The sequence below is a fragment of the Bos taurus genome, chromosome 24, assembly GCF_002263795.3.
Source record: "Bos taurus isolate L1 Dominette 01449 registration number 42190680 breed Hereford chromosome 24, ARS-UCD2.0, whole genome shotgun sequence".
Classification (NCBI taxonomy): domain Eukaryota; kingdom Metazoa; phylum Chordata; class Mammalia; order Artiodactyla; family Bovidae; genus Bos; species Bos taurus.
In genome coordinates, this window is record NC_037351.1 from 45,332,425 (window position 1) to 45,356,971 (window position 24,547).

The following is a 24,547-nucleotide window of genomic DNA, read 5'->3' on the forward strand; positions in this document are numbered from 1 at the left end:
GAATTCTGCATTCAGTTGGGTATATCTTTCCTTATCTCCCTTGCCTTTCATTTCTCTTCTTTCCTCAGCTATTTGTAAAGCCTCCTCGGATAATCACTTTGCCTTTTTGCATTTTTTTTTTTCCTTTGGACAGTTTTGGTCACTGCCTCTTAGAATCTCTGTCCATAGTTCTTCAGGCATTCTGTCTACCAAATCTAATCCCTTGAATCCATTTGTCATCTCCACCGATTTAAGTCATATCTGAATGGCCTAGTGGTTTTCCCTACTTCCTTCAATTTAAGCCTGAATTTTGCAAAAACGAGCTAATCATCTGAGCCACAGTCAACCACAGGTCTTGTTTTTGCTGACTCTATAGAGCTTCTCTGTCTTTGGCTGCAAAGGACGTAATCAACCTGATTTTTGTATTGACCATCTGATGATTTCCATGTGTAAAGTCATCTCTTGGATAGTTGGAAAAGTGTATTTGCTATGGCCAGCGTGTTCTCTTGACAAAGCTCTGTTAGCCTTTGCCCTGCTTCATTTTGTACGCTAAGGCCAAACTTGCCTGTTTTTCTGGGTATCTCTTGACTTCCTACTTTTGCATTCCAACCCCTAGTGATGAAAAGGACACCTTTTTTTGGTTTAGTTCTAGAAGATATTGTAAGTCTTCTTAGAACCAGTCAAATTCAGCTTCTTTGGCATCAGTGGTTGGGGCATAGACTTGGATTCCTGGGATGTTGAATAGTTTGCCTTGGAAATGGTCTGAGGTCATTCTTTCATTCTGAGGTTGTCCCTATGTGGGGCTCTTTTGTTTATGATGAAGGCTACTCCATTTCTTCTAAGGGATTCTTGCCCACAGTAGTAGATATAGTGGGCATCTGAACTGCATTCACCCATTCCCATTCTTTAATTCACTGATTCCTAAGATGTCAATGTTCACTCTTGCCATCTTTTGCTTGACCATGTCCAGTGTATCTTGATTCATAGACCTAACGTTCTAGGTTTTCACAGCACCAGCCTTCACTGTCACCACCAAACACATCCACAACTAAGCATTGTTTCTACTTTGGCCCAACCACTTGGTTCTTCTGGAGTTATTAGTAATTGCCCTCCACTCCTCCCCAGTAGCATATTGGACACCTTCCAACTTGAGGGGCTCATCTTCTGGTGTCATATCTTTTTGCCTTTTCATACTGTTTATGGGGTTCTCAAGGCAAGAGTACCTAGAAGTGGTATTTCTGGGTCACATGGTAAGTCTACATTCAACATTTTAAGAAACTGATAAATTGTTTTCCAAAGTGGCTGCATTAGTATTTATTCTCACCAGCCATGTACACATTGTGCCATTCCACCTCCTCAACAAACTGTGTTGTCTTTTTTATTATAGTCTAGGTAAATGAGTTTAGGTGATGGAGAAGGCAATGGCACCCCACTCCAGTACTCTTGCCTGGAAAATCCCATGGACGGAGGAGCCTGGAAGGCTGCAGTCCATGGGGTCACTGAGGGTCGGACACGACTGAGCGACTTCACTTTCACTTTTCACTTTCATGCATTGGAGAAGGAAATGGCAACCCACTCCAGTGTTCTTGCCTAGAGAATCCCAGGGATGGGGGAGCCTGGTGGACTGCCGTCTATGGCGTCACACAGAGTCGGACACGACTGAAGTGACTTAGCAGCAGCAGCAGGTAAATGTGATGGGAGAAGGCAATGGCACCCCACTCCAGTACTCTTGTCTGGAAAAATCCCATGGATGGAGGAGCCTGGTGGGCTGCAGTCCATGGGGTCGAGAAGAGTCGGATACGACTGAGCAACTTCACTTTCACTTTTCACTTTCATGCATTGGAGAAGGCAATGGCAACCTACTCCAGTGTTCTTGCCTGGAGAATATGAGGGACGGGGAGCCTGGTGGGCTGCCGTCCATTGGGTCGCAGAGTCCGACACAACTGAAGCGACTTAGTAGCAGCAGCAGCAGGTAAATGTGATGGAGAAGGCAATGGCGACCCACTCCAGTACTCTTCCCTGGAAAATCCCATGGATGGAGGAACCTGGTAGGCTGCAGTCCATGGGGTCGCGAAGAGCCGGATACGACTGAGTGACTTCACTTTCACTTTTCACTTTCATGCATTGGAGAAGGAAATGGCAACCCACTCCAGTGTTCTTGCCTGGAGAATCCCAGGGACGGGGGAGCCTGGTGGGCTGCTGTCTATGGGGTCGCACAGAGTCGGACACGACTGAAGTGACTTAGCAGCAGCAGCAAGTAAATGTGAAGGGACAGCTCACTGTGATTTTGATTAGCATTTCCCGAACGGCAAATGGGGCTTCCCTGGTGGCTCAGTCGGTAAAGAATCTGCCTGCAGTGCAGGAGACTGCTTGCAATGGAGGAGATATGAGTTCAATCACTGGGTCAAGAAGATCCCCTAGAGAAGAAAATGGCAACCCACTCCAGTATTCTTGCCTGGGAAATCCCATAGAGAAGCCTGGTGGGCTACTGTCCATGGGGTCACCAAGAATAGGACTTAGCGACTAAACCACCACCAATGGCAAATGATCTGGGGACATCTTTTCATGTGCTTACTGGGCACTTGTATATCTTCTTTGGAAAAATGTTTTTTCAAGTGCTTTGCTCATTTTTAAATTATGTCACTTGTCCTTTTATGGTGGAGTTGTAGTCATTCTTTTTACATTCTGGATATTATACCCTTTCCAGATATATAATTTACAAATTATTTCTCCCACTCTGTAGGTTGTCTTTTCACTGTCTTGATAATGTCCCTAGAAGCACAGGGTTTTTAATTCTGATTAAGTCCAATTAATCTATTTTTTTCTTTGATTGCTTATACTTTGGTGTCATATCCAAGAAACCATTTTTTTATCCAAGGTCAAAAGATGTACACCAATGTTTTAATTGAACAGTTTTATAATTTTGGCACTTACATATAAGCCTTTTATTCATTTTAAGTTACTTTCTGTATATGATTTTAAGTAAGGATACAATTTCAGTCTTTTAACTAGTGAGTATCCACTTGTCCCAGCACTATTGTTAAAAAGATTATCCTTCCTCCATTGAATTCTCTTGATAGTCCTATCAACAATCAATTGACCATAAATATATGGGTTTGTTTCTGGGCTCTAATTTCTATGGGTCCAATTTATATGTTTATTCTTAAGACAATACCACACCACCTTGAGCGCTGGAGCTTTATAGTAAGTTTTGAAATCAGGAAATATGAGTTTTCCAACTGTGTTCTTCTTTTCAAGATTGTTTTATCTAATCTGAGATCCTTGAATTTCAGGATCCTAAAATTTATATTTTAGGATCCAAAATATTTATATTTATATTTATAAATATTTATATTTATATTTTAGGATCCTAAAATATAAATTTTAGGATCCAAACTTCAATCTCCACAAAAAAATAAATAAATAAATAAAAAGGCAACTGACATTTTGATAAGGATTGTATCAAATCTATAGACCAATTTGGAGAATATTGTATCTTAACAAAATTAAGTCATCCAGTCAGTGAGCATAAGCTATCTTTCTTCTTATTTAAGTCTTTAATTTCTTTCAGAGATGTTTTGTAATTTTGAGTGCACAGTTTTACACCTCTTTTGTTACATTCAATCCAAAATATTTTATTCTTTTTCATGCTACATAGATAGAATTGTCTTCTTAATTTTATTTTTGGATTGTTCATTGCCAATGTATAGAGATAAAATCTGTTTTTGTATGTATATTGATTATCTATCCTGCAAACTTGCTGAACTAATTCATTATCTCTAACAGTTTGTTGTTGTTTTTTTGTAGATTTCTTAAGGTTTTCTGTATAAAAGGATGTCTTCAAATAGAGATAGTTTAAATTCGTTCTTTCCAATTTGGTTCCCTTTTGTCTTTTTTTTTTTCTTACCTAACTACTCTGGTTAAAATTTCTAGTACAATGTGGAATAGCAGTGACAAGAACACACATCTTTGTCATGTTACTGACCTTAGAGGGAAAGCATCCAGTTTCACTATTAAGTGTGATATTAGCTCTGAATTTTTTTTTATTATTAGGTCAAGGAACTTCTTTTGTATTCCTAGTTAGTTGATTGCTTTTATCAGAAAGGTTGTTGAATTTTTCAAATAGTTTTTCTGTGTCTGTTGAAATAACCATGTGAATATTTTTCTTTATTAAACAATCTATTGATAGTTTTTATAGGTTGAAACAGTCTCAGATTCTTAGAATTCTCTTTGGTCATAATCTTTTTTATATCGTACTGGATTTGTTTTGCTAGTATTTGTTAAGGATTTTTGCATCTATATTCATAAAGCATATTGATCTATATCTTCTTTCTTGTCATGTCTTTGTCTGGCTTTCATATCAGGATAGTACCAGCCTCATAGATTATTTTAAGAGGCGTTTCCCTCTCTTCTGCTTTTTGGAAGGTATTAGAATTAATTCCTTACACATTTGGTGCAATTCACAGATGAAGCTACCTGGACATGGGTTTTTCTTTGTGGGAAATTTTAGTTTGGTTTGACTTAGTTTTTAGCTGATTCAGTTGCTTTACTTTTTTAGGGATCAATACAAGTTTTCTATTTCTTCCTATCTCAGTTTTGGTAGTTTTTGTTTTTCTAAGAATTTATACAGCTCATCTAGGTTATCTAATTTGTTAGAATACCATTATTCATTTCTTTATAACCCACTTCTTTGTAATCCTTTTTATTTCTTTAAGGTTGGTAGTGATGTCTCCTCCTCCATTTCTGATTCTAGTAACTTCAGTCTTCTCTTTTTTTTCTTTGTCAAACTAGTTAAAAGTTAAAAGGTCAACTTTGACCTCTCCAAGGAACTGACTTTTAGTTTTATTGATTTTTATATTGTTTTTCTATTCTCTATTTCATTTATTTTCATTATAATCTGTTACTTCCTTCCACTCACTTTGGGCTTAATTCACTGTTATTTTCTACTTTCTTAAAGTGAAAGGTTAGTTTGTTGAGATATTTCTTCTTTTAACATAGGCATTTACGTTTATCAATTTCACTGTATGCACTGATATAGCTTCATCCCGTAAGTTTTGGTGTGTTGTGGTTTTGTTTTCATTCATCTCAAAATATTTTCTAATTCCTCCTCTGATTTCCTCTTTGATCCATGGATTATTTAGGAGTGTGTTCTTTAATTTTCACATATTTTACAAATATCCACGTTTGATTTTCTTTTTTCTTTTCATTTTTAGCTTTAATCCTTTCCCAGTGGATCTTTTTTGTATTTTTACTATTTTTAATTTAAATTTGTTTATTTTTAATTGGAGGATAATTGCTTTACAATGTTGCACTGGTTTATGCAACATATCAATATGAATCAGCCATAGGTATGTGTGCGGCCCCTCCCTCTTGCGCTTCCCTCCCACCTCCTGCCCCATCCTACCTCTCCAGGTAGGATGCACCAGATTTCAGCACAGGATGCACAGAGCACCAGATTTGAGCTTTCTGCATCATATAGCAAATTCCCACTGCCTATCTGATTTTACGTATGGTAGCAGATATGTTTCAACATTACTCTCTGTTTGTCCCACCCTCTCCTCTCACTGTGTCTGCAAGTCTGTTCTCTGCATCCCCTTGCTGCTCTGCAGATGGCTTCATCAGTACTATCTAATTTCACTCCACTATGGACATCACCAGATGGTCAACACCGAAATCAGATTGATTATATTCTTTGCAGCCAAAGATGGAGAAGCTCTATACAGTCAGCAAAAACAAGACCAGGAGCTGACTGTGGCTCAGACCATGAATTCCTTATTGCAAAATTCAGACTGAAATTGAAGAAAGTAGGGAAAACCACTAGACCATTCAGGTATGACCTAAATCAAATCCTTTATGATTATACAGTGGAAGTGAGAAATAGATTTAAGGGCCTAGATCTGATAGATAGAGTGCCTGATGAACTATGGAGTGAGGTTCGTGACATTGTACAGGAGACAGGGATCAAGACCATTTCCATGGAAAAGAAATGCAAAAAAGCAAAATGGCTGTCTGGGGAGGCCTTACAAATAGCTGTGAAAAGAAGAGAAGCGAAAAGCAAAGGAGAAAAGGAAAGATATAAACATCTGAATGCAGAGTTCCAAAGAATAGCAAGAGAGATAAGAAAGCCTTCTTCAGCGATAAATTCAAAGAAATAGAGGAAAACAACAGAATGGGAAAGACTAGGGATCTCTTCAAGAAAATCAGAGATACCAAAGGAACATTTCATGCAAAGATGGGCTCGATAAAGGACAGAAATGGTATGGACCTAACAGAAGTAGAAGATATTAAGAAGCGATGGCAAGAATACACAGAAGAACTGTACAAAAAAGATCTTCACGACCCAGATAATCACAATGGTGTGATCACTGACCTAGAGCCAGACATCCTGGAATGTGAAGTCAAGTGGGTCTTAGAAAGCATCACTACGAACAAAGCTAGAGGAGGTGATGGAATTCCAGTTGAGCTATTCCAAATCCTGAAAGATGATGCTGTGAAAGTGCTGCACTCCATATGCCAGCACATTTGGAAAACTCAGCAGTGGCCACAGGACTGGAAAAGGTCAGTTTTCATTCCAATCCCAAAGAAAGGCAATGCCAAAGAATGCTCAAACTACTGCACAATCGCACTCATCTCACACGCTAGTAAAGTAATGCTCAAAATTCTCCAAGCCAGGCTTCAGCAATATGTGAACCATGAACTTCCTGATGTTCAAGCTGGTTTTAGAAAAGGCAGAGGAACCAGAGATCAAATTGCCAACATCTGCTGGATCATGGAAAAAGCAAGAGAGTTCCAGAAAAACATCTATTTCTGTTTTCTTGACTATGGCAAAGCCTTTGACTGTGTGGATCACAGTAAACTGTGGAAAATTCTGAAAGAGATGGGAATACCAGGCCACCTGATCTGCCTCTTGAGAAATCTGTATGCAAGTCAGGAAGCAACAGTTAGAACTGGACATGGAACAACAGACTGGTTCCAAATAGGAAAAGGAGTTCGTCAAGGCTGTATATTGTCACCCTGTTTATTTAACTTCTATGCAGAGTACATCATGAGAAACGCTGGACTGGAGGAAACACAAGCTGGAATCAAGATTGCCAGGAGAAATATCAATAACCTCAGATATGCAGATGACACCACCCTTATGGCTGAAAGTGAAGAAGAACTCAAAAGCCTCTTGATGAAAGTGAAAGTGGAGAGTGAAAAAGTTGGCTTAAAGCTCAACATTCAGAAAACGAAGATCATGGCATCCGGTCCCACAACTTCATGGGAAATAGATGGGGAAACAGTGGAAACAGTGTCAGACTTTATTTTTCTGGGCTCCAAAATCACTGCAGATGGTGACTGCAGCCATGAAATTAAAAGATGCTTACTCCTTGGAAGGAAAGTTATGACCAACCTAGATAGCATATTCAAAAGCAGAGACATTACTTTGCCAACAAAGGTTCGTCTAGTCAAGGCTATGGTTTTTCCTGTGGTCATGTATGGATGTGAGAGTTGACTGTGAAGAAGGCTGAGCGCCAAAGAATTGATGCTTTTGAACTGTGGTGTTGGAGAAGACTCTTGAGAATCCCTTGGACTGCAAGGAGATCCAACCAGTCCATTCTGAAGGACATCAGCCCTGGGATTTCTTTGGAAGGAATGATGCTAAAGCTGAAACTCCAGTACTTTGGCCACCTCATGGGAAGAGTTGACTCATTGGAAAAGACTCTGATGCTTCGAGGGATTGGGGGCAGGAGGAGAAGGGGAGGACAGAGGATGAGATGGCTGGATGGCATCACCGACTCAATGGACGTGAGTCTGAGTGAACTCCGGGAGTTGGTGATGGACAGGGAGGCCTGGTGTGCTGCGATTCATGGGGTCACAAAGAGTCGGACACGACTGAGCAACTGATCTGATCTGATCTGTGGCCAGAAAACATATTGTGTATGATTTCAATCCCTTTACTAATGTTTTTAATCATAAAAATGTTTTACTTATTTGATGGCCCAGCATGGTCTATGAGCTTCCCAAGTGTTGTTGTTCAGTCGCTCAGTCATGTCCGACTCTTTGTGAACCAATGGACTGCAGCACACCAGGCTTCCCTGTCCTTCACCAATACCTGGAGCTTGCTCAAACTCATGTCCATTGAGTCAGTGATGCCATCTAACCATCTCATCCTCTGTCATCCCCTTCTCCTCCTGCCTTTAATCTTTCCCAGCATCAGTATCTTTTTCAGTAAGTCAGCTCTTCTCATCAGGTGGCCAAAGTATTGGAGCTTCAGCATCAGACCCTCCTAGTGGCACTGTGGTAAAGAACCCGCCTGCCAATGCAAGGGATGCGGGTTCGATCCCTGCATTCCCTGGAGAACGAAATGGCAACCATTCTTGCCTGGGAAATCCCATGAACCGAGGAGCCTGGTGGGCTACAGTCTCTGGGTCGCAAAGAGTCAGTCACAACCCACCACACATGCACACAGCATCATCTATGTTGGAGAAGGTTCCATGTGCACTAGAAATGGTATATTCTGCTGCTGTTGGGTGAAGTGTTCTACCGATGTCTATTTGGTCTAGTTTATTAGAATTGTTCAAGTCTTCTATTTCCTTGATCTTCTATCTAGATAGTCTATCATTTTTTTCAAATGCAGTATGGAAGGCTTCAATTATTATTATTGAATCAATTTTTCCTCACGTCAGTTCTAAAAACTACTGCTTCATAAATTTGGGGGCTTTGTTGTTAAGCATGTAGTGTTTATAATTATTATATTTTCTTGGTAGATTGATCATTTTATTATTAAATTTTTCTTTCTTACTCTCTAGTAACAATTTTTGTCTTAGCAAAAGGTCTATTTTGCTGATGTTAGTATAGTCACTCCAGCTTTTGTTTTGTTTTGGTTTTTTTTAGTAACTGTTTACACAATATATCTTTTTCCATCCTTACAATCAATTTATATTTTTGAATATAAAGTATGTTTATTTTAGAGAAGATATAGTTGTGTAACTTTTTAAATTTTGTTCTGCAAATTTCTGTCTTTGAAGTGTGTAATCCATTTACATTTAATGTAGTTACTGGTAAGTTAGGATTTATGCCTGCCATTTTGCTATTTACTTTCTATATATGATATACCTTTTCTGTTTATGTATAATTTCACTATCGCCATCTTTTATCTTAAACAGGTATTTTCTAGTGTATCCTTTTAATTCTTCTGTCCTTGTTATGTATATGTTTTAGTTTTTTCTCTGAGTAGTTGTCCTGGATATTACAATTAAATGTCTTAATATATAAAAATATAGTTTGGATTAAATTCAACTTCATTACAATATTATACAAAGCTATGTTACTATGTAACTTTATCCCTACCACCTTTGTGCTGTTATTGTCATACAAATGACATCTTTATATATTGTATGCCCATCAACAATGGAGCTGACTGTAGCTCAGAACATGAGCTTTTGTTGAAAAAGTCAGACATATTGAAGAAAGTAGGAAAAACCACTAGGCCATTCAGATATGACTTAAATCAGTGGAGGTGACAAATAGATTAGAGGAATTAGATTTGGTAGACAGAGTGCCTGAAGAACTATGGACAGAGGTTCGTAACATTGTACAGGAAGCAATGACCAAAACCATCCAAAGAAAAAGGAATGCAGGAAGACAAAGTGATTAACCGAGGAGGCTGAGGAAAGAGAAGTGCTGCTGCTGCTAAGTCGCTTCAGTCGTGTCCCACTCTGTGCGACCCCATAGACGGCAGCCCACCAGGCTCCCCTGCCCCTGGGATTCTCCAGGCAAGAACACTGGAGTGGGTTGCCATTTCCTCCTCCAATGAAGAGAAGTGCAAGGCAAGGGAAATAGGGAAAGATAGACCCAACTGAATGCAGAATTCCAGAGCATAGCAAGGCATATGCCCAAGCCTTTTAAAGCCCCCTTTGGACATCCTAGTTTTTCCTTTTAAGTTTTTGATTAGCTTCTTGTTTTTCTCAATTGTTATCCACCACCTCAGGCACATTTTTTACCAGTGTTCTCATTGCCTTAATGGAGGGGAGAATTTGAGGGGGCCTCAGTTCACCATTTCTACTGGCATCCTCAAGATATTTAAGTTTTGATGCAGGGACGAGGTTAGAGAAATCTGCAGAACATTAAAGTACAATAGAAACATAATGTGAGCCACACATATAAGTTTAAATTTATATTACTATATTTTAAAAGTAAAAAGAAAAGAAATAGATAAAATTATTTTATTTTTTATAGACGTATAGCTGGTTTACAATGTGTTAGTTTCAGGTGTACAGCAAAGTGATTCAGTTACATGTGTGTGTGTGTGTGTGTGTGTTCTTTTTCCGATTCTTTTCCCTGATAAGTTATTGCAATATTTTGTAAAATATTGAGTATGGTTCCCTGTGCTATATAATGGGTCCTTGTTGCTTATCTATTTTATATATGGTAGTGTGTATATACGGAGAAGGCAATGGCACCCCACTCCAGTACTCTTGCCTGGAAAATCCCATGGACAGAGGAGCCTAGTGGGCTGCAGCCCATAAGGTCGCGACTGAGCGACTTCACTTTCACTTTTCACTTTCATGCATTGGAGAAGGAAATGGCAACCCACTCCAGCGTTCTTGCCTGGAGAATCCCAGGGAAGGCAGAGCCTGGTGGGCTGCCGTCTATGGGGTCGCACAGAGTCGGACATGACTGAAGTGACTTAGCAGTGTGTATATGTTAATCCCAAACTGATAATCCCTCCTCCTGTTTCCCCTTGGTAACCATGCTTGTTTTCTAGGTCTGTGTGCCTGTTTCTATTTTGCATGTAAGTTTCTTTGTACCGTTTTCTTAGATTCCACATATAAGGGATATCATATGATATTTGTCTTTCTCTGACTGGCTTACTTCATTTAGGATGATAATCTCTGGGTCCAGATGTTGCTGAAAATGGCATGATTTCATTCTTTTTATGGCTGAGGAAGAGTCCATTGTATAAATATACCACATTTTCTTTATCAATCCATTTGTGCAACTGATGGACTCTTACTTTGTTCCCATAGTCTGGCTATTGCAAATAGTGCTGCAGTGAACACTGGGAGGCGTGTATCTTTTCAAACTGTGTTTTCCCCTGTGCGTGCCTAGGAGTCGGAATGCTGGGTCATATGGTAGCCCTGTCTTTAGTTTTTCTACGTCGTGACTGTACCAATTTACATGCCCACCAAGAGTGTGGGAGGGTTCCTTTTTCTTTGCACCTTCTCCAGCATTTATTGTTCATAGACTTTCTGATGATGGACATTCTGACTAGTGTGAGGTGATACCTCACTGTGGTCTTGATTTGCATTTCTCTGATAATTAGTGATGCTGAGCATCTTGTATGTGCCTTTTAGCCATCTGAATGCCTTCTGCGGAAAAATGTCTGTTTAGATCTTCTGCCCATTTTTTCATTGGATTGTTTGTTTTTGTGATGTTGAACTGTGGCTAATCTAAATTGAGATGTGCTCTAGAATATATTAGTCTCTAAAATATGCAAACAGCTCATACAGGTGAAATTATTTGAGTAATATGTTTTATTTAACTTAATATGTATGAATACATTATTATTTTAATATATAATCAATAGAAGGCATCATTGAGGTCTTTCATACATTCTTTTTCCATACTAAGGCTTCAAAACCTACTTAAGCACATCTCAGTTCAGATTAGCCACATTTTAAGTGCCAAGAGCCACATGTTCTACTGGCTACTGTATTGGAAGACATAGTTGTAGAGCAAGGAGTCCTGACCCAAGGGTTCATAAATGGATGGAACTTAGATGGAGAAAAGAATTTATTTTCACTAACCTCCAATGAACTTTAGAATTTACTTCAATGATAAATAAGCAATAAACAACAGCCACTTTAGTAGTACCTGGGATTTTTGTCATTGCCACAGTACTGGGAAGTAGTACCTGGGAATTTTGTCATTGCCACAGCTTCTCCCAGACCCCAAGATGGAGATGTGGATCTAAGATGTTTTCTGGGGTCTGTCCCTGGGTCAATACCTGCAGAGAAGTGAGACTGGGTGGAAGTTGGGCTGTGATGTAGTCACAGTAAAGGTGACGGGTGAGCCTACGTGAGCTCTGGAGCTAGAATGGCCCTATATAGTTGTCCCGAGTTGACATTCCACATAGTCACTCATCTCTACCTTGGAATTATAATCAGTATTGGTATTGGATCTACTGCCCCATATGCACATCGGGTTTTTAAAATATTGTGATAACCGCCTTTCAATATAATTGGTTTTCATTGCAATCTCATTTTATGCATTTACAAACATTCTAGAAAGAAGTCCACAGGCTTGCCAAACTACCAAAAGGGATCCTTGGACACACAAGGTTAAGAACCCTGCTATGAGGAATGTGTAGTGGTCCTGGGAGGAGCAGGCCTGCATGAAGCACTCTAGACAGCATGGCACAATGGACATTTATCTCATAATCCCCCATCTCCAACAACAACAACAAAAATCTGACAATCTTCCCTAGCCCCAAATGCCCCTGCTCTCAAAAAGCTCTGTTATTTAATGTTTTATCATGGTTCTTCCTGAAAGGATCTCCGGTCATCCAATGAAGAAAGCCACATTGTGAAGATTGAAAAACCCAATGAAAAGGATACAAGAAGAGAAACTGGGGCAGCCCCTCAGGACTCTGCAGGCCAAGGGGGCATCAGTCTCTTCCAAGCAGTGGGCTACCTCACAGGCGAGATGAAGGAGTACAGGAGCTGGCTGAAAGGTAGGTAGATGTCCAGGGACGAAGCAGCCGGGCCAGGCCAAGGAGCCGGCAGCCCGCCTGGCTTGGCCTGGGGAAGCTGCTCCCTCACTTACCCATGGCAGGTGTTCCGGCCCCAAGCTGGCTCCGGTGAGCATAATGTATCCTCCCATCTGAATTTCCATGATTCCAGAATTCAGTGCATTTCACTGATTTTAGCTCTTTGCCAGTGCTTCACTCCTACCTGGAATAGATATAGGGCAACCATAGTAGCAACATGTAAGCCATTTTCTAACAAACTAAATGGTCATTCTTTCACTTATTCCACAGTCATTTTTTACGTGCCAAGAAAATACTGGCCTCACCCTCCCCAGTGTTCCAGGTTCTTTCCTTTCAACATCATTCATCTCCCAGTTTCCCTTAACTAATGTTGCAACAAATACCCCCCACCCCCCTCTCCCTCACCTGCCGCCCACTTGTACAGGTTGTCCTGGAAACCAAACCAGAGAATGAGACAGAACATATGTCAATCTTCAGTGTCAATGCATAACTCAATGCTAATTTCACAGCTGGGCTAGTCGTTTCTTTCCCAGATTTTTTTCCCTCCAGACCAGTTTCTTTCCTGCTCAGATACCAGCCCTCAACTGAGCCATAGAGTTCTACACAAAAAGAGTTTCCTTCCCTCCCCACCTCTTCCTTTGGACCAATAAATCTCCCTTGGAATGTTCCTGGGGCTTCCTTGCCAACCAAGCTGATGGCTGGAACAGCATTAAATTGGTCTCAGCATGGCGCTCAGTCTGTACAACAAAACTGACCCCCACTGTGGACTGACTGCCAGGCCACTCAGAGGCTCAGGCTGGGCACCGGAGGAATGAGAGGCAATGTCCCCACTAGCGCTCCCTGTCTGCTTTGGTTGCCACGCCAACCAGCGGTCCGACAGGGAAGCACGGGCTCAACCCTGCTGATGACTCTGCCTGTCTCTTTCAGATAAACCCCTGGCCTTCCAGTTCACAGACTGGGTTCTGAGGGGGGCCGCTCAGGTGATGTTTGCCAACAACCCTCTCAGCGGGTTCATCATCTTCATAGGGCTCCTGATCCAGAACCCCTGGTGGACAATTACGGGAGGTCTGGGGACCGTGGTGTCAACTTTAACTGCCCTCATCTTGAGCCAGGACAGGTGAGTTCCTCTCTATGGGGGCCTTGGTTTCTCGGAGTAGAAAGGTGGAGAAGCAATTACTTGAGTGACCAGCCAACTGTATCCAGTACCAGCCAACCAGTTTCCTGAGAATCACCTTTGAACATGTCACTGGAGTTCTTCACACAGTGTGCTCACAGCAAGTGACAGCTCCAGGCTCCATCTGACTGTAGAGCCTTCTGGAAACATTCCCTCAAAGGCAGGCACAGCTGTTCTTCCTTCATGGAGCCTACAATGCAGTTAGGAAGATACATCTAACAGACAAGAAATGTCTCTGAATAATACTAGGCAGTACACATACTGGAGAGTTCAGAGCAGGCAGACATCTCTACGTGTTGGGAAGGTTAGAGAGGGCAGCCTGTGGGAGAGTGGAAGGCCAGCGGGCAAGAGGGTAGTGCCAGGGTGGTTTGGAGAAGGGAACCAACAGAAGCCGGGAAGCACAGTGGCAGGCCAGGGGAGCGGCCAGCTCTGCACCAGGGGCCACAAGTCCTGGTAACGATAAGTAGCATTTTACTGAACTGCCCTTTGCCATAAGTTATGGTTCCCAAACTTTCCTGATGGCCAGAATCACCTAGAGTGCTTGCTAAGAACTGTAGTTTCTCACTCCCCACCCCATTCTCCATCCTTCCCAGAGATGTTCCCTTTCAGCAGATCTGGATATGGGGGTGGTGTTTTAAATAAGATTCTTCTGGGTGCTTCTGATGACCAGAGAGGTTTAGGAATGCCCATGTCCTCAATTTTTTTTTTTTTAATTTGGGGTCACAAATACATTCACATATCATAAATGGTCAGCAGCATTAAAAAAATTTTTTTAATTAAAATAACAGGATAAAATAAAACAGATTAGAGTGATCCATATGTAGTAAAGGTAAAGTATTATTTTGTGAAATTTTTGTTTCAATCGTGTTGTGTGTGTGTGTGTGTGTGTGTGTGAGAGAGAGAGAGAGAGAGAGAGAGAGAAACTGGGTCATACTATGAAATACATTCCTTCCTTACTGTGGAGTACTGTCAAAAAGATTGAAAAACACCTTCTTGCCTTGTTACCTGTGGCTCTTCCTGCCACTTCACAAAGCAAACAGTGAAGGTAAAAGCGTTCACATTTTGCAAGTGTGAGAAAGGAGGCTGGGAGTTGCTCACGGATGGTGCCATGGCGAATGGGTGGCAGGGCTCAGATTTAGACACGTGGCTGCTCCCGCTGGCACGTGGACAGAATGGACAGCAGAGCCAGAGGCCCCTGGTGACCCCAGAGCCTGGGGAATGATCCAAGCTGCTTGTGTTGTAACCAGTGCCACACTCCTCCAGCCACCCGACATTCCAGCTCCACCAAGACACACGCCAGCTCTAGCTGGGAGGCCATTCCAGGTCAGATGGATGAGAGGCTGAATTCTTTGGGGTGTAGTTCTGGCGAGTGACAGGAGAAATGCACTCCAGCCAAGATCTGTGTCTTGGCTTCTAGCACTGGGCTCCTTATTCCTTGCTGCCATTTACCTAAAGCCTCACAGCAGCTGACACATAACCGGCCTCAGACAGGATCAGCTCTTGTCCTTTCTGCTCCATCGTTGTTTGCCAAAAATCCCCTGAGGTGAATTCCATCTAGCCAATCTACAGGTCATCTTCAAGAAGCCCAGGTTCCTTCCTGATCTGACAGTTTGATTCTCCTTCTTCCCTGCTGACCATAATCCACTGGAAAACTTGCCAAGTCATTCAAAGAGCAACTCTTTGAATGATTTTTTTGCTCCCAATTTTACAAGGGAAACACACACCTTGTCTGCCTAATCTTCCCAAATGTCTGGATTAAGAATCTAAGACAAGAGTGCATTAGGTAAAAACCCAATCCCTCAGCCAGATTCCAAAGCCTTCTCTGACAGGCCTCACCCAACCTACCACACAACATCACACTGTTCCCAGCTGAGAGCTTTTGCTCCTGCCTATCTAATCCCGTTGTTGTCGTTCAGTCACTAAAGTCACTTCTGACTCTCTGTGACCCCACGGACTGCAGCACACCAGGGGCCTCTGTCCTTCACTGTCTCCCAGAGTTTGCTCAAATTCATGTCCACTGAGTTGGTGATGCTGTCTAACCGTATCATCCTCTGTCGCCCCCTTCTCCTTTTGCCTTCAGTCTTTCCCAGCATCAAGGTCTTTGCCAGTGAGTAAGCACTTCGAATCAGATGGCCAGAGCATTGGATCTTCAGATTCAACACCAGTCCTTCCAATGAATATTCAGGGTTAATTTCCTTTAGGACTGAATGGTTTGATCTCTTTGCAGCCGAAGGGTCTTTGGTGCTTTGTCTTCTTTACATCTATACATGATGTACATGTACATCTCACATCTGTACATGACTACTGGAAAAACCGCAGTTTTGACTGTATGGATCTTTGTTGCAAGCTGATTTCTCTGTTCTTTAATATGCTGCCTAGGTTTGTCATATCTTTCCTTGTAGCAAGCAAGCTTCTTTTCATTTCATGGCTGCAGTCATGAAAGTGATTGGAAAGGGCAGTCCACAGTGATTTTGGAGCCCAAGAAAATAAAATCTTACACTGCTTCTACTTTTTCCCCTTTTATTTGCTACAAAGTGATGGAACCAGATGCCATGATCTTAGTTTTTTGAATGCTGAATTTTAAGCCAGCCTTTTCACTCTCCTCTTTCACCCTCATCAAGAGGCTCTTTAGTTCCTGTTCACTTTCTGCCATTCGAGTGGTATCATCTGCATATCTGAGGTTGTTGATATTTCTACCAGCAATCTTAATTCCAGCTTGTGATTCATCCAGCCCAGCATTTCACATGATGTACTCTGCATATAAGTTAAATAAGCAAGGTGACAATATACATGCTTGTCATTCTCCTTTTGCAATTTTGAACCAGTCAGTTTTCCATATCCAGTTCTGTTTCTTCTTGACCCTCATACAGGTTTCTCAGGAGACAAGTAAGGTGGTCTAGTACTCCCATCTCTTTAAGAATTCTTCATATTTTGTTGTGATCCATAGTCAAAGTCTTTAGCATAATCAGTGAAGCAGAAGTAGATGTTTTTCTGGCACTCCCTTGCTTTCTTCATGATCCACCGAATGTTGGCAATTTGATCCCTGATTCCTCTGCCTTTTCTAAATCCAACTTGTACATCTGGAAGTTCTCAGTCAACATACTGCTGGAGCCTAGCTTAGAGGATTTTGAGCATAACCACATAGCATGTGAAGTGAGCACAACAGCACAGCAGTGTGAACATTCTTTGGTGTTGCCCTTCAGGTTTGGAATGAAAACTGACCTCTTCCAGTCCCGTGGCCTCAGCTGAGTTTTCCAAATTTGCTGGCATATTTAGTGCAGCACTTTAATAGCATCGTCTTTTAGTATTTCAAACAGCTCAGCTAGAATTCCATCACTTCCAGTAGCTTTGTTCTTAGTTCTTCCTAAGGCCCACTTGACTTCACACTCCAGAATGTTTGGCTCTAGGTGAGTGACCACACCGTCATGGTTATCCAGATCATTAAGACCTTCCTTCTGTAGTTCTGCTGCGTATTCTTGCCACCTGTTGTCAATCTCTTCTACTTCTGTTAGGTCATCCTTTGCGGTGCCCTTCCTTATACGAAATATTTCCCTGATATCTCCGGTTCTCTTGAAGAAACCTCCAGTCTTTCCCATTCTGTTGTTTTCCTCTATTTCTTTGCATTGTTCATTTAAGAAGCCCTTCTTATCTCTCCTTGCTGTTCTCTGGAACTCTGCATTCAGTTTGGCATATCTTTCCCTATCTCCCTTGTCTTTTGCTTCTCTTCTTTTTTCAGCTATTTGCAAAGCCTCCTCAGACAACCACTTTGCCTTCTTGCATTTCTTTTTCTTTAGGATTGTTTTGGTCACTGCTTCCTGAATGATGTTACAAACCTCTGTTCATAGTTCTTCAGGCACTCCGTCTACCAAATCTAATCCCTAAAATCTATTTCATCACCTCCACTGTAAAATCTAATTCTACCTCCTGCAAATCCCTCCTCCTCCAGGGAGCCACTCCTGACTCTCCCAGTGCTCTCTGAACCCTCCTTTCTCTTTGAACAATCACAGAATATACCCCCATACCATATGGGATGGTACTCTGCTTTCTGAGTCTGCTCTCACTGGCTCTGTTGAGAACAAGAATTCCATCTCCGATGTTCCATATTCTACCACAGTGTCTAGCAAAGACTCCCCCTTCATTGATGGAAGGTCAGTGACATGTTCTACATCATAGGCTCAAAGCTCTAAGCACCCTCCATACACACATCATTCTGAGAAGCCCCAGCTTCACCACGGTCCCCACTGATGTAGCTGCATACCCTAGTCATGACCGCCACCACTCCCCTCCACAATGCCTACTGGCCTATCCCCACTCCCCGCTACACCCCTTCTCCCTGTCCACCCCTCTTCCCCCTACGCTGACTCCCCGATCCTTACTTCTCCTATCCCACCCCCACTAGTCCAAGAAGGCACTTTACCACTGCAGCCTCAAGTTCAGCAACAATGATGCCGCAGTGTCCTGGAGGAACGTGGTTCTAATGAAGGTCTTTGGGGGCATTGAGATTGAACCTCATTTTATATTGTTGATGGTCAGGGTAGGGATGTAAGCTGATGGGTTTCCTTTTGACGATCAAACCAGAAGCCACCAAAGTTTTGGTACAGAAGGGTCCAGGGAGAGGACTTGCCATGGGGAAGGGCAACTGTGGAGGCAGCCCTTAGATGACCCCTAATTTTATCTCCCCTGAGCTCCTTTATTTGATTCCTGCTCACCCTATACGCCCTATACACCCTCCTGCCAATATGGGTCAATGGTCTCTGCTCAGTTTTCCCAAATCAGCTGTTATTAAAACTAAAAGAGGACTAAATTCTAACATGGAACAGAAATGAGAAAATATGGAGAAAATGCAAACACCCTTAAAGATAATGATTTTTTTTCCCCAAAAACATAGGTTTCTCAGGTAGTTATTCTAGTCCTGAGGAGATTCTGAACTCCAGTGGTCTTTCCTCTTGCCCTGTTATTTCTCAGCCCCCCGCCTGCTCCCAGGAGCAACTAAAGACCCAGCTGCCCGAATCCCATACAAGTGTCCCCACACAAGTCTCCCATGTTCAGCTTCTCTTGTTGGAAACTAGATACACTTGCGCACCCTCTCCCCTGCCTCCCACTCCCCTAATCTAGCTGAGCTGATCTCCTGCTCACTCCACAACTGGAGGCCCCCCTGTTCTAGACCTAAGCCGTGGCCTCCGCCAGGCAGGAGCCTCCTCTGGTCAGAGCACCCTTCCTCCACTACAGGACATGATGCTTCCAGATGCCTCTGCCTGTGAAACAGTCAGTACCTGGTAGGATTTAACACGCACTCACAGCCATTCAGCAGCTCCTTGTACAGACACTGTTGACACTCACATCAGATGAGCATTGGCCCCATGAAGCTTTCAGTGGAGGGCAGCGGAGACCACAGCACACAACTCTCATTCTCTGTGGGGGCTTTGCAATGCTATTTGCCCAGTCTCATCCCTTGCCCAGCAGAGCAATGGGAAGGGTCAAGGGCAGAGTTCACTCAGATCAGGGAGAGTTTGGGTGCACACAGACATCTCTGATGAAGCAGAAGGAGGCAAAGCTTGGATTCTATGGCACCTCTAGTCTTCCTGCCATGCCGGGCATGGGGAGGAGCATGGGCCTCACAGCGAACACCCCTCGTCAACTCTGGGGACAACCTCAGACAGGAGAAAGCACTCAACGTCAGAAAGTCACAGTGTCACACAGCACAGTCAGAACACACGCTCTCCTCCCTGCCTCCCTTCTTCTTCCTGCCCTGTCTCTTTCACACACACGTGTGCATGCACACACACATACACCTTCCTGGTGTCAGGTTTCTATTAGATTTCCCTCTACGTCAAGGAGCCTAGCTTGCCCTGACTTGCAAAGGAGATCTTATACACAAAGTGCATCATTTAATTCCAGATCAATGAGAGTAATCATGGTGTGTGTGTGTGTGTGTGTGATCTAGAAAGATACCGGCAGCAGGGTGACTACCCAATATTCATCAAATGAGCTGATTTTTTTTCTGTGAGCACCAGGAATGGGCCCGGTGAGTGCCCCCAAATTTACACGGTAACTATGTTTTCACCCCCAGGGCCGCCATCGCCTCGGGTCTGCACGGGTACAACGGGATGCTGGTGGGAATGCTGATAGCCGTGTTCTCTGAGAAGTTAGACTATTACTGGTGGCTTCTGCTTCCTGTGACCCTCACAGCCATGTCCTGGTGAGGCACCTCCTTCCTTCTGCTTAAACACCTACAGGGACCCAAGGCATTGTGTCTGACACTGGCAGGGGGCCCAGTGTCTTCAAAGGCTGGCTTGTCTCCCAGGAGTCCATGAGTTCAGTTGTAACACGAGGGGGTCATTTTGAGTTGGGAATAATAGGGACCTTTCAAAGGTCAAATGCCACTTTTTTTAATATTGGCTATTTCTTTATTATTTACGGCCGTGCTGGGTCTTTGTTACACATGGGTTCTACAGGGATGGTGAGTGGGGGCCACTCTGCCTATTGCCATATGTGGGCTTCCATTGTGGTGGCTTTTCCTGTCGTAAAGTAGGCTCCAGAGTGTGTGGGCCTCAGCAGCTGTAGCACAGGCTCAGTTGTCCCACAGCACGTGGAATCTTCCCAGACCCGGGACTGAACCCGTGTCCCCCGCCTTGGCAGGTGAATTCTTAACCACTGGACCACCAGGGAAGTCCACCACATAGGTTTTACTGTCCTGATTAACTCCTCTTTATGATAGGCTTACTAACGAGGGCTAACACTTACCAAGTATTTTCTAAGTGCTACGCAAGGGAGGGCTATTACTGTCCCCAGTTTACAGAAGGGAAGGGGAGGCATGCAGAGGCTGCGTAACCTACCCCAGGTGATAAACCCAGAGTCCGCACTATTCAACTCCAGGCTACACGGGAATCATCTATCCAGCGGCCTAACCGAGACCCAAAAGCTGAAATTTCACTTCTAACAGAATCAGAGAGCTTGCTTGGGACAAAATGTCTCTGTTTAAAGCATAGAATCTTTGAACAAGAAGCATCAGTTGAGGTCTTGCTATGCGATCGCCTCATTTTTCAAAATAAAAAAGTCAAGATGAAGGGTGTTGGGAACAAATAGGCCTTTTACACACATGATACCCAGTTCACTTGAACCTGCGGTGTCTGTAGCATCACACCCACTGCCGTGGGTCACACCCACTGCCGGGGGTCACGCCCACTGCCGGGGGTCACACACCACTGCCGCCCACGCCCACACCCACTGCTACGCAGTGACTGAGAGCCTCAGGGGAGCCTGTGTCCCCTAGTCCCTGAGCTCTACAACTCTCCGACATGCCATCTGATTTTTAACATCTTTCTCTGGTTTCAAAGTCAGGAGTTACTAAAACCCGTTAGTTTAATTTAGTTTAAGTGCTGTTCCAGCGCTTTTTAGTAGTGTTTGCAAATAAATTAAGACATTAAGCATTCTGGGCAATTTACATTTCTTCTTAGGATTTCCTCTTTAATGTATCAAGACAAAATGTTAAGACAGTCATTTCTGTGGTGATTTCCTTAATGCCCCCCACATGCCACGCTGCAGAAGGAGGAGGGCCTGTCTTCATTTGCACCCATTTGGTTTATAGCTGCAGAGATTAAGCCCCTAAGCCACGGTGCACTGAGTGCCAGTGTGTCTACAATGCACTCGCCCTACCCTCACTTCCCAATTTAAAATGAAAAAAAAAAAAGAGCCCCTCTACCCTGGCACTTCACTAATCCATTCATTCACTCCTAGAAGCCAGTCCACAGGGCAGAGACTAGCAGTGCCAGAGTTCCCCGGCAAACTACAATTTGCTGAGGGCCTTCATTGTCCGGGGACTGTTCTAGATGGTGGGGACAGCTGTGAGCAAGAGAAGGTCTCCATCCTCTGGGAGTTTACATTCTTCTTGGCAAAGAAAGAAATAAATTCATAAATTGTTCATTAAAAAGATCCTTTCAAGATGTGGTAAGTGCTTTAAGGAAAGCAAAACAGGGCAAATGGGAAGGAGTGGTCCAGACTTGCATGGTCAGGGAAGGCCACTTTGCAGAGGGGATATTTAAACAGTCACCTAAACGAGAGTGTACCTGCCATTTGAAGTCGCAGGCAGAACCAGCAGCATGTGAAAAAATTCCAACTAAAAAAGCATGATGTGTTCAAGAAACAAGACCAGTGGGGCTGAAGCCCAGTGAATGAAGCAGGGGTGGCAGGAGGCGAGGGCAGAAGTAATGAGGGCCATGTCCCAGGCACCATGTGACTCCAGGGAGCCTTTTTATTAATTGAAATATTGTTGCTGTACAATGTTATATAAGTTACAGGTGTGCAATATAGTGATTCACAATTTTTAAAGATTATATTCCATTTATAAATATTATAAGATATTGGTTATATTCCCTGTGTTGCAAATATATCCTTGTAGCTTACTTTGTACCTAATAGTTTCTACCTCTCCAGTAAGCCTTTCGATTTTTACTACAGCTGTGGTGAGAAGCAGTTAAAGGGCTTTAAGCAGACGAGTGAAAGGATGTGGATAAATTTAAACAAATCTCTCTCCTTGCAGTGTAGAGTGGATTTTAGCTGGAACAGGCATGGATGCTGGAAGCGTAGTTAGGAGTCTGCTGCAATAACCCACAGAGGACAGAAATGTTTTGACTAGAGCCATGTCCATGAAGGCGATGAGAAGTGGCTAGGCTTAGGGTATATTTTAAGGACGGTGAAGGCAACAGGATATTCTGGGAGGCTATGGAGTGTGATGAGGCAGGGAGGAAAGAAGACTCAGTGTGCTCCTATAATCTGCCTGAGAACTTGGGCTGATGGAAAACGCAGTGGAAAAAAAGCAAGTTGGTGGTGGGAGACAGGACACAAATCAAAAGTTCTGTTTGGACACATTAAACTTCAGTCTTCTGAGTAGAGATGCTGAGAAAGACATTGGATGTGCAAATCTGGAACTTAGTGATCTGGTCAAGATTAGAAAATAGTAGCATATAGAAGATACTTCATCCTGGAGACTAAAGACAGTCACGCAGAAAGAGAGGGTTCAAACACAGAAGACCCAAGACAGAGCTGTAGGATCCTCCAACATTTAGATGTCTGGCAGAAGAGGGGAAGAACCGCCAAAGGGGACTTGAGGAGCGCCTGCAGAAGCAACTGAGTGCAGTGTCGTGGTCGCCCTGACAGAAGGCTCTCAATCCCTGATGGAAGGGTTCAGGATCCAACTGTCAAATGAAAGGGGCAGAGATTGACCATGGATTCAGCAAGAGAGATGGCATCTGTGAGCTGGACAAGAGCCATTTCCATGGTGTGGGTAGAACATATACCTGATAGGAGTGGGTTCAGTAAAGAAGGGAAAGAGAAAGATTAGGGACAGCAGAGACAGACTAGTCTTGAGTATTGCTGTGCAGGAGGCAGAGAAATGGGGCAATAGCTGGAGTAGAAATCAGGTTAAAGGGGGAAGGTCTTTATGTTAGAAGGTGCTAGAGCACTTTGGCCTTCCCAGGTGGCTCAGTGGTAAAAAAAATTCAGCTGCAATGCAGGAGCACAGGAAACCTGGGTTGGATCCCTGGGGAAGGAAGATCCCCTGGAGTAGGAAGTGGCAACCCATGCCAGTATTCTTGCCTGGAAAATCCCATGGACAGAGGACCCTGGGGCGGGCTACAGTCCATGGGGTCGCAAAGAGTTGGACACGACTGAGCGACTGAGCACACACGCACTAGAGCACATTATGTATTTATGAGAGTGACCTGGAGAAAAAGGAGAGGTTGAAGCTGCAAAAAAGAAAGGACAGAATTGCAGGAACCAAGACTTTGAGACAGGCTGGATCCCAAGTACAAGAAAAAGAATTAGCCTGATAAGACAGCAGGAACAATCCATTGTATGAAAAGGCAGAGAGGCAGTTAGAATATGAATCTTATGGTCAGGAAGATGAGGCATTTCTCATCATGTCATTTCTGTTTTTCTTAATGAAGTAAAGCAAGGTGGTTAGTGAAACTAAAGGGAGACAGAAAGCAAAGATTTGAGGAGAAAGGAGAAAATGTGAAATAGTTGTCTCAGAAAATTGGAAAGTTAATTTGCTAGGGATCTATAGTAGGGATTAGGGCAGGCTTAAATGCCTGTTTGAGACTGAGCATCCTTAATTAAAAGTTAACCAATCAACCGTATCACATGAGTTCAAGTTTGGCCTGCAGCTGTGCACCTGTGCAGCTGTGGGAGGCATAGGGCATTGGATGCCAGGTGATGGTCCTTTCAGAAGAAACTGAGATGAGGCAAGGTAAATTTCCTAGTGCTGCTCACTCAGCCTTTAAGTGTAGGAGTTCGGATTTGCACCTCACTCCCTCTTTCTCCAATATCCGTGCTCTCTACAAGGAAGATGAAAAGAAAACAGAAAACACAATCAACTGAAGGTTTCATTTTCACGTGCTGATTCCCAGAATAGTTCCAAGCACTTCAGCTGAATTCAAGCCTGCGAGTTTCCTATGTCCATAGCAGCCTCCCCCTAGAAGGTTATTTAAAGCATATATTCTAAATGTCATCACAGCCCAGGATACATCATGATGTACCTTGTAATGATCCAAAGGCAACACATGCCATTTTGTAAGGATTAGATTTTGTTTTCTTGGTTTAAGAAACAAAGAAATATATAAATTATTTTATAAAGTTCCCTAC

General features: G+C 43.0%; 1 protein-coding gene across 2 annotated transcripts in view; it reads left to right on the forward strand.

Annotated features, from left to right (window-relative positions):
• SLC14A2 (solute carrier family 14 member 2) overlaps window positions 1–24,547 on the forward strand; it is a 506,674-nt gene that overhangs the window by 437,737 nt on the left and 44,390 nt on the right. For both annotated transcript variants that reach the window (XM_015460105.3, NM_001144102.1), the window contains 3 exons: window positions 12,517–12,697; window positions 13,661–13,850; window positions 19,978–20,106. In XM_015460105.3, the coding sequence (XP_015315591.1) occupies window positions 12,517–12,697; window positions 13,661–13,850; window positions 19,978–20,106 (500 nt within the window). The remainder of the gene's footprint in view (window positions 1–12,516; window positions 12,698–13,660; window positions 13,851–19,977; window positions 20,107–24,547) is intronic.